Source organism: Rhodnius prolixus, unplaced genomic scaffold (assembly GCF_049639745.1).
Source record: "Rhodnius prolixus isolate KJV_2025 unplaced genomic scaffold, Rpr scaffold_5, whole genome shotgun sequence".
In the NCBI taxonomy this organism is placed as follows: domain Eukaryota; kingdom Metazoa; phylum Arthropoda; class Insecta; order Hemiptera; family Reduviidae; genus Rhodnius; species Rhodnius prolixus.
The window spans coordinates 27,541,690-27,554,892 of NW_027411624.1; the positions used below are offsets into that span (position 1 = coordinate 27,541,690).

At 30.2% G+C, this 13,203-nt stretch overlaps 1 protein-coding gene across 7 annotated transcripts in view; it reads right to left on the bottom strand.

Annotated features, from left to right (window-relative positions):
- The window catches only part of LOC141458681 (bestrophin-4-like), a 33,014-nt gene that overhangs the window by 4,523 nt on the left and 15,288 nt on the right, over positions 1 to 13,203 (bottom strand). For 6 of the 7 annotated variants that reach the window (XM_074136986.1, XM_074136982.1, XM_074136987.1 and 3 more), the window contains 6 exons: positions 8,900 to 9,066; positions 6,758 to 6,918; positions 6,401 to 6,478; positions 5,161 to 5,313; positions 3,668 to 3,900; positions 613 to 752 (listed from right to left, as the gene is read on the bottom strand). In XM_074136986.1, the coding sequence (XP_073993087.1) occupies positions 613 to 752; positions 3,668 to 3,900; positions 5,161 to 5,313; positions 6,401 to 6,478; positions 6,758 to 6,918; positions 8,900 to 9,062 (928 nt within the window). In that variant the 5' untranslated portion in view covers positions 9,063 to 9,066. Of the gene's footprint in view, positions 1 to 602; positions 753 to 3,667; positions 3,901 to 5,160; positions 5,314 to 6,400; positions 6,479 to 6,757; positions 6,919 to 8,899; positions 9,067 to 13,203 lie in introns of all 7 variants that reach the window. The other variant, XM_074136983.1, reaches the window with a different exon arrangement.

The following is a 13,203-nucleotide window of genomic DNA, read 5'->3' on the forward strand; positions in this document are numbered from 1 at the left end:
TTTAAAATGATTTAAGGTGCGTCAACATCTAAGGTTAATGGCGCCCGGAGCTTTTTTCAGTGATTGCCGGCCTCCGGACAGTATTACAGACAACATGTCCAACGAGACAACAGTGTCGCGTTACAGACAACACTGTCCATCACCAGTTAGTGAGATGTAAGAAGTTCCTTAAATAAATTACATAATCCATTAGTTATTGTTTAATACCTAAAAGTTAATCGCTCAGCTATTGAGGCGCCTTAATGGATCAGTTTTTACCGTATATTTTTGGACTGTGCTGTTTTGTATCTATCTCTGTGCTGTTTTGTATCTATCTGGTTAGTAGAGTGCAAATTATTTGTATTAAATTTTAGCAAGTTAAGAATGGACATCTGTGAATTTTATTATTTAAGCAATGCACAGCATTCATTTTTCGAGTAACCCACTGTTATCAATTTGCCACTGTTTGCAGTTGTATATAATCTATTGTTACTATAGTTTGTAATCAGTACATGCAGTATGATGGGATACAAAGAAAGAAAAGGATAAAAAGTCACAAAATAACGTAAACTAGTACAAAAAAAAAAGTTAATACTTGGGGAGGGGTAGGACAGACGTCTTACCGCCAGATACCTGCTGGTGCACTAGAAGGTGTTGGTGGTGTTGGCATCAACAGATTTGGTACAGAATTTTTAGGAGTATTCCTGCTTGTTTCTTGTTCTTCTTCTTCAGCAATTTCTGGTAAGAACATTGATTGTTGATCCTCTGGTACCCTGAAAAGTGAATTTCTCTTAATATATACAGGAGTATTTTAGAAAGAGCAAATCAGTAAATTATATTAAATTGAAATGCAGACGGTTCACAAAGTCGGGTCCGATTACAACTAGTGTTCCCTCTAAGCTGTGCGCGTGTGCGCGCGCACATACATTTTAAACATAGCGCACATGAAAAATATTTGCGCGCACGAAAATTTTTTGATTAAAACGAAACAAAGAAATCGATTGCAGGAACATATGGATATGCTGATGAGAGTAAAATCATATCGTATATGAATGACGGAAACAATGTAAATTTAAGTTAAGTTTATGCAGAATGGTTAAAACCAAAAGGCTGGAGAGAGAAGTTATAAAATAAATGCCATTCATAAAAAATGTAATCCTTAATTCTAAAATTGTTCAATAATAAGTAATTGTGAATTGTCTTTCTTGTTTGTTTGTTTTGACGAATGTGTTAATTTAAAAAATTAGAAGCAGACAACGTTTTTACATTCTAAGTATTTAAATTTTCTGATTTTCCATATGAATCGAAAAGGGAAGTCACACTAATCAGCTATATTCTGTCTTCACGATCTAATGATTTGACTTTATTTTAGGGTAGTTTTTTTCATTGTGTTCCGTTGTAATGTGTGGTATGCTGTAAGTTCGAGTCAATGCGTATAAGTAGGAACAAAATTTGGCTGAATATTAATACTATTATTGTATTGTCTTTTCTTTTTATTATACGCACTTTTTTAAATTGCTGCACAAAATTTGTTTATTTTGGAAAAAAAACTGCACACACTTAAAAAAGTGTGCACACAGGTCACAAAAAATTAGAGGGAACACTGATTACAACAGTTACGAATTTAAGGTAATCTACTCGCAGGTTCAGGCCTACAGCTGTCGTTCTTTATTTTTATCAAAATAATTTATAAAAAGTGTCTTATTTATTAACAAATGATCTCGTTTGTAGATTCATGCCGCAATGCAGCGTTGAGTTACAATATTGCAGTTGTGATTCATCGATAGCAAATCTGTTTATGGTCATTGATTAAGTTGGATAATGATAGAATTATTTGGCATCAGTTTAAATCAAGAAGAATAAATGCCTATGTGAACGGACAAGATTACATAAAAAGTAAAATGCAAACAAAAATAGCGTAAAAAGATAGATTTTTTTCTTGTTTATAGTACATATTTATATTGCTAATTTACCTTACTTTGTGAACTCACCTCATTAAATACATTTCAAATGTAAGATATTACAAACCCCAAACAATAAATAGTGGACAAGCAGTTTCAAACTGATACACAAATATTGGTATCTTAAACATAACAATTCATATTATTTTCCGGTTCTAGAAGGAATGTTAAAAAATAGATACAGTCCAAAATGTTTTATAATTTATATTCATAGCTGATCTTTCTAGTGATACCAGTACAAAAAATAAGCTGTAGCGTTATTTATAAATTGTATTAAGATTGATCTAAAAGAAATTATACCTATTAATCAATAATTAACTTGTTTTGAAATTTAATTTATAATTTCATTCTCCTTAAAGGCCGAATTTAATTTACTCCACCATATATGAGAGTGATATAAGTTTTTGAAATCTTAACCACAACACTAAATGCTGCACTAGTTTATTAATACGGAATCCCCAAACTTTTGCCAAAAATAGTGTAGTAACTTCAGTCTTCAAGTACAGTTACTACTATTTTCATTTCGTTTTACTTGGAGGCAATTACCGCAGACGTCTTAATCATATAAACAACATTTACGCAAATAGTTTCATATATAACTGTTTAGTAAATAATATTAATGAAATATTATGTACTTTATAAAGTAAATGTATGGCAAAGTTGTTCACTTTTTTTACTCTATATTTTTCTTACACAAAGAAAAATGAAGTAATGCGAACATTATAAATAAAACAAGAAGGGCGGTTATAATCTAGCATTCTGTGAGCTACAAAAATTAAAAAATTACAATAAAAATATAAAGAATAAAAGCAATTAGCTAGGCTGCAGTGGTCTCTTGTACCCTTAGTTATTCCCTACCTAGACACCCAAGCGGCCAGTTAAAACAGCTGCCAGTAATGTAAGTGAAGTTAGACTGTCAGGAGTCCAGCCAGCAGTGGCGAGGCGCTTAATTGGAACAAAAATCTGCTTTGTACACTCATGAGATTTCTTTTCTAAAGAACCTAACTGACACGTTTTCTACAAACTAAATTTTTTTTTTTTTTTTTTAACAAATGAAGCTTCACACAATATAGGTTTCCTTTTTGGGTTTAGCGTGATGCTCCAGAATCGGAGAAGTTACTAACAGAGGTTGTTTCCCATTTTTGGTTATAAAAATATGATTTTGATTACGTTAAAAAAAGTTACTGGAATTCTAGGAGTAAATAAGACGAAATAAGGATAAATTTTTGACAAGCACCAATTAATTCGTGCTTGTTTTCTAAGAATATTCAATAAATCCAATAAAATGTTTAAAGTTACTTAAATTCTCGTTACAATCCGCTGCATTTTACGAAAACCCGATGAATTAAATCATGCGGATTTGTCATGCTCATGCTTGCAGTGGTGCATTTTGAACCATGAATAAAATACAAGTTGGATACGGCGAGAGTTTGGATACTCACCTCGCATTTGTTCATGGGCAAATGTGGCGATTTCCATCCACTTATCTGCACCACTAATTCTTAAGCAATTAAATATGAATATATTAAAACATAATGTATTTTTTTAGAATGTTTGAACTGTACTTTCATCCACATTAACTCTATGTAAAAAAAACGAATCACTGCAGTAAAAAATAATTGAAAATTGGCTCTTAGTATTTCTTTCTTGAATCAAAGTTTGACTGATTTTCAAATAAATAAATAAATCAAGCATGTCAAAATCAAACAACAAACAAACCAACATACTGCATATTATGAACAGATCCTCTATACGTTTTTTTCTTATATGCAAAAGCTGCACCAGTATATGGTAGCGTTAGATTAACTTCATCGAAATATTTATCCTTTACTAATGGCGGCGCTTTCGCCATCAGTATATCCACTCCCAAATATGAGACTTTAGTGTGACGATCAATTAACCAGTTCAATTCAAAGTCTTCATCATCATCACCAAATGGATTTATTAACTGTTCAGCTACCTGCAATAATAAAATTTCATTGTATTCTTTATGATGGTTTAGGTTTTCGACCGTTGTTATTAGATTATCCTAGAGAAATTATTGAGGTTATTTATTATAAATATTGTAATTTGTTTACAATATTTATTGACCGCACCTCAATAATTTCCATAGGATAATCTAATGGTATTCTTTCGAATTATTCGACTTACATTAAAAAAAAATTTTTTTGGTTAACAAGATTTTGCAACTGACTTTTGGTAGTGGACTGTTTTATTTAGAGAGAGTATACTATATGAAAGGAGGCAATGCACTGGGAAGGCTCCGGGCGTCAATGCCTTTAGATGACTAAAGCACTTTTAATGAATACGTGACAATCCTTAAGCAATACGGTTCTTCATAAATAAATAAAAAGCAACATTATTTGTCAAAACGAACAAAGAAAAGAGGTTTCATATATATCTGGAAACAGGGAAGCAGTTTGGTCAAAATCCAGTCAGTCAATTCAATACAAACCTAAGATGGAAGGTTTAATATCATACAATTTGAGATCACTTGACACTAAAGAAACTGAATGTCGAAATACTAAACCTAAAAAATGTCTGGCTATATTTGAGTATAAGCTAGGATTTGTCATTTCTAGTTGAGATGGCTGTGAAACCCAGATCCTTAAAGATGTTACTACCGCGGAGTCTATTCTATCAATTGTGATAATATCAGAGAAAATAACAAAATGTAACGGCTTAAACGGTCATCCCTAGAAATCCCAAACTGATCACTTTGTTTTCATTTTAAGAATTAAATCGTATTAGGCTTTCAAAAGAGGTGTTCTAATTACACAATATTTTTATCTCGACACAGTTGTATCATAATTTGTACCTCAGTTTTCTTCAACTATAAAATTTGACCCTCCCCATCCTTGTGAGTGAGTCGTGCTTTAAACGTCAGCGTAAGTAACAAATTTAAGAGGTTGAATGTGTTAGCTCCAGATTGTGCAGTTTGATATTCAACACATTTTCGGATTATTCGAAAAATTTATTCTGAGAATTTATTCTTGTAGGAGAGTCAAAAAATATATAAATAATTAACTCAGAAAATTCAATTCAGCATAAGCTAGGATTAAACAATATTCTCATATTTTCAAGGTCTTATTGTTCAGTTTATAATTTGTAATTTGCGGAAGCTTAAGAAACCGTCATCAAGTTATTGAATACAGTAAAAAAAATCATTGTAATATGTTGCAGAATCCAGCCCAGTTATTGTTTCTTGTAACCAACTTACCTTAAGAAGGCCCATGAAGAAGAAAAATTGCAATATTGTAAACACTGGTAAATAAATATCAATTTCCATTTGTAATTGCTTCTTTGCTTCTTCGACATACTGCCTCCCTACAAGGGCAGCAAGGAAAAAAGAATACGTAGCCAAAGTCACTACCTAATAAAGAATAAAATGAACATCACATAATTTCTTCATTAAATAGATTTCCAAAGTTGACCAGTTGCAACATAATCGGTCGAGAAAAATAATCGTTATAAGTATTCTAAAAAATAAGTTAATAGTAACAAAACCTAATTCATACCAATGATGTCGCTGGTGATATTTTAAAGACCATTTCTCCAATCAAAGCATGCAAAATATACACATGTAATGAGCGTGCCTTTTAAATGTTAATAACAGAAATAAATATTGTAAATATAAAACTTCGATAATTAATGAACAGATACTGGATACTTATAATAATTTCTGTTCTAATTACAAACAACTGCAACCATTTTAATTTAGTGAAGTGGATACATTTGATCACGCTAATTCCTTTCCTCATTAATATTATCTGTTATTTCTCCGTAAGTTAACATTTTTTATTTTATAAAAATACATAGTTCTAAATTTAAAAACAAAATTGAACACCGCTGATCAAAAGTACCGTCTTCGTTTTTCTTTCTAGTGGATATTGATTCCCGAAGAGTGAGAAGCTTATTTAAGAAAATTACTTTAAATACTTAAATAAAACTAAAGAACTTTTCAAAATAAAACTAAAAACTTAATAGCAATCATGCATTTTTTTCATAAAATTTGTTACACTGAATTAGGAAATCATATTTTAAATTTATGATTGCTTTTGCTTTATTTAATAAAAGTTTATTATTATTACATATTTGGATATTCTTGGTAACTTCAGTCCCAACAGTTATAGCCAAAAGTACTAATTGCGTTATGGTAAAAGTACTAATAAACGGTAGATTGCACTCTACATCATTTAACAATTTAATATTTATTTCAATTACTTTTCAATAATCGAATATTTATTTTTTAATATTTATGAAATTGGGGACTAATGACAGCACATTTGAATGAAGTGATTTTAAATAACTGTTCAGTTATCTAAGTGTAATTATATTTGTGAATGTTTGTTAGATCTATCTTTACCATTTTATGTAATAACTGACTATGAGTTCCAATTATAAATGCTACCTAAATTTAAAAAAATAGCCAAATTTATATTACATACTTACATACCAACCTGGGTATAAACCAGAGGTATGGATATCCAATCATAACTCCACAAAAGACCACATTTAGACCTGAATTCATTAAACTCCTAAAAGTAGAATACCAAAAAGAAAAATCTTTATTAGGAATTTTGTTCACAAAAAAATTTAAAATTTACAGGAAATATTTAATTAATACAAAAGAAAAATATACCGAAAAGCCATTATAGCTTTTGATAATAATAGAAATAGCTATAAATAGATAAAAGTATGGTGCTAAATATGTTTGGCCGGCGTAGAAAAAATTTCAAAGTTTATTATTTTTAAAATTTATTTTTTATATTTGCCTTTAAGAACATTAATAATAATAATAATAATAATTAAATTACCTCCATAATTAATTTTAATCCTTGCATGTCATTTATAAGCATTTTATTCTTTTTTGCATCTTTAAGTAGACATATGAACCATGTACATGGGATCCAATAAGTGTTAAATTCTACGTTAGGGACGGAAAGAAACATTTCTAATTCAAGCGGTGTCATGAATCCTATAAATAAAAGAGAGAAACAATTTATTCTAATACTGAATGAAGTAATACTTGAATTCATGTAATAAGAATGAAGTCTTGATTTTTTTTTTTGGAGGGGCAATTTTCTTAGACTAACTGGTGCTAATTCCATCATTTATGTGCACACATTAGCAAAGTACATTCAATAAAAGTGACATAGATTCTGAACTATATTCCATAGTTACCATCTAAGAAAGTTACAGAGTATTAATGCCACAAAGAAAGGAAGAGAATTAAATTAACATTCAAAATGTCATGACGGTATTATTCGACATTTGAATAAAAAGATTTGTATCACTTTATTTTTTTTTTATCACAGCAACATGCTTTGTTACAGAGTGATACCAAACCTTTTATTAACTATTAAAAAAATACTATTAAAATCATACTTAAAAGTGAGATTTATTAATTTAATTAAATAAATAAGTAAAAAAAAGTTGTTATCATAATATATTAATAAACGAAGCCTTATATGAAATATCAAAAAATAGTAAAGAAAAAATGCGTGAATCTTGCGTAAAATTGTAGTTGAAGATGAAACTATTTATAAACAACCTGCCACCATTAATATAAGTCAACTTATGTTAGATTAGTCTGGAGTTTGCCTGGTTACTAGCAAATTGTTTTCGACTGGATGTTATTAAATTTTAAAACTAGCCAACCTGGTTTTTAAACAGATCTAAAATTTAAAATAAATAAAAGTTTACTCAGAAAACATTTACCTCATGCTCCAAACGAAAAATGAGAGATATAATATTTTTGGCTATTTAATTCTATTAATAAAATTTAGTTCTTCAAACTCTTTGTTTTTGCATACAATGATGTTTACTAGTTTCTAGTTTTACTCGCAGTTTATGTTTTATCAACTTACGAAAAGCTAATTCAAATGGCCCAGTTGAATCTAAACATTCGTATTTTAACACCACTCCTTTTAAAGAAAAACATTTCAAAATTAGGGAAGAAAAGAAAGAAGGCCTTGTCTACTCAGGATGAGTAAATCTTTACATTTCTAACGTTTAAGAGTGGTTGCAAAACTAAAGCATAATACAATAAGCAAGGAGAGGAAGTTTAGCTTAAGGCGACATATATCATAATTCAGCACTTTTGGGCTAGAGAAAAGGATCCTTGCATAATCACAAAAAAACGTCTCAGGAGAATTTGGCGTATTGTACTCAATTATTGACCACAGCCTGCGAGAAGCTTCAGTAAAATGCAAGAGAGAAACCGCATAGGCATTTCTCACTAAGCCCAAACTAGCTGCTCGTGGCTTGAAGTCGTTAATAATCTTCTTCAAAGTCAGAAAGATTTCCGAGTTAACAAACGAATTATTTTTCTCTGTATTTATTTTGTTTTTTATGTTTTTATCCTTTTATATTTGGATGTGAAAATATAATATCAAATGAAATTTGTAACACGTCATTATTGTTAGGTATCGATCTTACATCTTTCTGTTAATATGTAAATTGTACCAGCTTTTGGGCAATTTTTCCATAAATTTTGTCTTAAAAGTAATTACGTGGTAACATTTTATATTAATATAGATGCTACTGCTTCTTTTTTCTTTTGCTTCCTACATGATATTTTACGATCAACTTGACGTCATGTGCAGAATGAAAAAAAAACCCTTAATCTTCACTTTTCATCATGCTTAATTCCATCATAAATGTCTTTGCAAATCAGGGTTCACCTGACAGTTGCAACTTCTCTTCATTCATCATAAATCCTGACAACTAATACTTATCTTCTTCACTAATGGCACAATTGAATAAAGATAAAATTTGTCTTAAAATATCACATAAATTAACCAGATATATTTTCAAATCTATTGTTACTATAATTAAAACAAAAACAACCATAAAAGTGAGTTGTATACTATAAGAAACAAAGTATGTTATAACAATTATAAATTATTTGCAAATCCACATTTTTGCAACATAAAACTATTTTATAAAGATTGTACCTGCCTCGACGATGTGATCCATAGTCGGAAAACGACGTTTAACTGCGGAGCTGATAGATCGGAGGACGAGTACTAGAGACAAATTGAGGTACCTCATCAAGGTTCTTCTTAAAATACGACCCTGTTCATCGTTTCCTCCCACATACAGCGCCAAGGAATGCATTACTCTTAAAAAAGTACATAAACTTAATAGCGTACATGTTCAAAATCAGAAATAAATAACGAATATCACAAATTATATTTTTATGTTTTTATTATTATTATTTTTTTTAGTGATTTAAGGCTATTGGCACCAGGAGCTTTTTTTCAGTGCACTACCGGCCTCCAGACAGTGTTTTCTTGTTACAGACAACACTGTCCATCACCGGACAGTGAGCTGGAAGAGTTCCTAGAAACAGAAAATCTAAGGGTCAGCAGCTAGATTCGAACCCGGGTCCAATACGCTAACCGCATAGCTTATATCTTCCCTTAATATCACTAACTTAACCATAAATTGATCTTGAATAAAAGGTAAGAAAGGTAATTAATTTTCATATTCATGAAAAAGAAAAAAATAAAGTTAACCAGTCACATCATATGTTGTCATCATTAAATAAAGTCTAAACAATACTTTTATATCAAAACTAACAATTAAATTCATTGCTGCAATGTCTTTTAAAAATATGCTATAAAATTTTTTCCCATTTCAAAATAATGTTAAATGAAACTATTAATGTACATTTCTAGAAAAATTTCTATTATTCTTAAGTGTGTAAAATTTAACTTTAAGATAAGAACCGCACTATCGTTGGGATCACTTATCATTTTATTAATTTAAGAAAAATTTACTGGCGTGAATATTCTTAAGAAATTCTCTTCCATTAATTCTCTAGCTTACCAATTTTCTTTTAAGTTTGATTTATTTCAAAATTTTTGGTTTATTTAACGTAGAGGAATAAGCTCACCTCTAAAATGTAATTTAAGTGTAATGTACGGGGTCATTAACTTTACAGTACTAATACTAAACTAAAGTAAGAATTCAATATTAAGTAAAATTGCAAACTCAAAGAAATTAGACAGAGTGGAAGTACCAGTTTAGAATGAAGTTTGTAGATTTTAACGATTTTTTTTTTCCCCAAAATAGTTTTCAAAACAATTTTCTTGACATTGATTAAATGGATGCTGTATGAGATATGATTTTTCTTATAGTTAGTTCTTTCATTTATGCATATTTGTTTCCAGCTTTCACTCTTTTTCAGCCTTTAGACACAGTTTTCATTAAGCTCCCAACAATATTATATGAGAAGTGAGTGCACATTGAACTATCCTCGAAAGTCAATACAAGATTCGTTTGAAACAAAAATAAGAAAATCTCACTTCAAGCAAAAAAAAAGAAAAAGAAAGTAAGAATTGAAGAAAATTTACAAAGTCCAAAGTAAAACCCATTGATTTAACCAACCAAAACGCAATAACAGCGAAATCTACAATAAATTAATAAATAATAAGATAATGAACAAAATAATTAATTATTAGAGCAACAAAATATATTTTCTTCTCTTATAGTGCCAACAATTTTCAGCGTAAATGAACAATGTCAGAAGATGTTTGGAATCAATTGTTGAACTTAAAAAATAATTATATACTAGTAAAGTCATATACATTAATCTTGTGGAAAATAACCATCCTATAGAATATTCCTTAAACTTCTTTGTACAATTACAAAACTAACTAGGGAATAATTAAAATAGTTTAAAAATATCAATATAATTGTGATAACTAGCCAGATAATAGACCTTCAAAAAGGTTGGCCAAGTATTCTGCCAACCCATACATATTTACATTCCCCAGTGTCTCTCCGCTAGACACCACTTAATGTATACGGCTAGTATTGTTTCTTTGTTTGTTTTTTTTTCATTCTTTTAGAATTATATTAGATTTGAAATTATTTATTTAGCGTTTGCCTTTAGGTCAATGTTTTTAGCTAATTAAAATTTGATTGTACGATGATGAGTATACTTTTTCTTTGTTGGAAATATCTAGATTTGAATCTTGTAGACAGTAATGCTGTTATATATAACTTTCCCTATTTCTATTATTAGATGGGCTCTTCACCTCTTTCAAGGTACAATTCAACTAATTCTACCCTTTGTAAAGAAATAACAAAACAATGATTACTGCTTTTGAATTAAATAAACACAACTATTTAAATATCACATTTAATTCAAACTGGCGGTGACAATTAGGCAATAATTTACAAACGAACAAAGATGATTTTATCACACGAAAGCATATTTCTAGTAGAAATTAATAGACACCTATTTCAAATGCATTTTTGGAATCTCTTATAAGCGAAGAAGCTGCATATTGAACTGAAATGTCAATTGCAAGAAAGACAAATCCATTTGCAAAAAGACTTCTGGGCCCAAAAACAACAAAAACAAGGAAAGAAATCAACTTTATAACGTTTGAAACTTTATGACACCATTGGTAAAATGAATGAAGTAGCCACTATCTGTGATAACTGTAGCAGGAAGATTATAAAGATGAGTATCTTTTTAGATATAGTAGGCTTTGAGCGGATTTGTTGGAGCTACAAATGAACTTAGTGAATGAAGAAGAAGAAGTGCCCAGAAAGCTGTTCTGAGATCATAAATATGTACCCGAAAATATAAGATAATGATTAAACGGTGGAATTAGTTAAAAAGGGAACCTCAACACAATTCTTAGTCCCAGTCCAGTGATTGTCTTCAGAAACATGGTTTAGGAAATTGAAAAATGGAAATTTGTTGGAAGTGCTGGAGGCGACGGGAATAAGCCACTATAATCTAAAGGTTTATTAAAGAAATCGGGCAATGTTATTATGCAATATATTCTCTTCCTTTGTTGGATGCAGTTATGAGTTTTTGTAGGTAAAAAGATTATTATCCTTCCTATACATAGGGAACTATGTATAGAATGTCAGTGTCATCGTTTAGCCGGTACCAGGCTTAAAGAGGAAGGCTTGAAAGAATTCGAAATCACACTGCTTTAGGAGTATTATACATATCACGATCTTTTATTGGGTGAATTGGGGCTAGCGGAATTTGAAATCATAACATTCTACAACATAATAAATGGATAATTAATTATTAGAGCAATCTTTCGCCTGGAATTTTCATTAAATTAAACCATATTGAGTAAATGTTCTCAAGCCCATAATATCAACAACATCACTATTGGCAACAGAAAAACAAGACCGTAGCTTCATCATAGCCTGAAGCGAAAGAATACAAGGCTGCTGTTCAGAGATGGATTATGGAATAGATGCGTCTTTTCTGATACCCCAACAAGAGCATTCTACAATAAGAAGTTTTAGACATTCCACTTACTTGCACATTCTTACACTTTCCATAAAATTTACGATTGAGGATGTTAATTCCTATTGATTCTGGTTTGTGTTAAATTGTAAATTTTGTGGTTTTATTGCAGCTCGTTCTATAAACACAATCTGTCGCTTTAATTCGCTCATCATGCAAGCAGCTGCAATATTACTATACTTCATGAATCATATTCGAGAGCTAGTTTATATTCAAACTAAGTTGGAGACCGACTGATTTTTTGAAGTTTGAGCGCAAATACTCTAGAGATCCCCAGTTCAATCCTGCGTTCAGCTACTTTGATTTTTTAGAAAAAAATGCTAATGCTAAAGTTCTGTTTCCGTCCTATGCACGACATTTAATTTGGTAGTTGGACGTCAAGCCATTCCTGAATAGAAAGCGATTACTTTACACAATTTACTCCTTTTAAAAAATAAAATTAGATTTTTGCCTGTAAAATTAATGAAAATGGAAAATACCTGTTTAAATAATAAACTACAAACTTTCATTATCGCATAAAAGACAATACCCAGTAAGAGGTTATAAAAAAAAATAAATAAATAAAAAAATAGTCCTCGTCAATCACATGATGATAGATCACGATAGTCCCGGCGCATGGAAGTAATGGTGCTGTCACGATAATTTATACAAATAAATGACACTTAGAAAATAGATAGTAAAAATGAGGTGAATGTAACAACATAATATGAAAATTGTTGGAAAAACATAAAGCAGCAGTTCTGATCTAAATTATTTGAGTACACTTTTTTTTCGCATTATAAAATCAATCGTCCTGACTGAAAAACGGCGTAAAAGAAAAGCGTTTAGTGGTAGCTCACTTCTCCCAGATAGATGTGTAAATAATATTTTGGGAACAATGTTTAAATGAAAGAAAAAATTCTTTACGAACACAAGTATACCGTAAATGGTTTAACGAAAATTTAAGCCGTAACCCGAGAATTCTAGAAA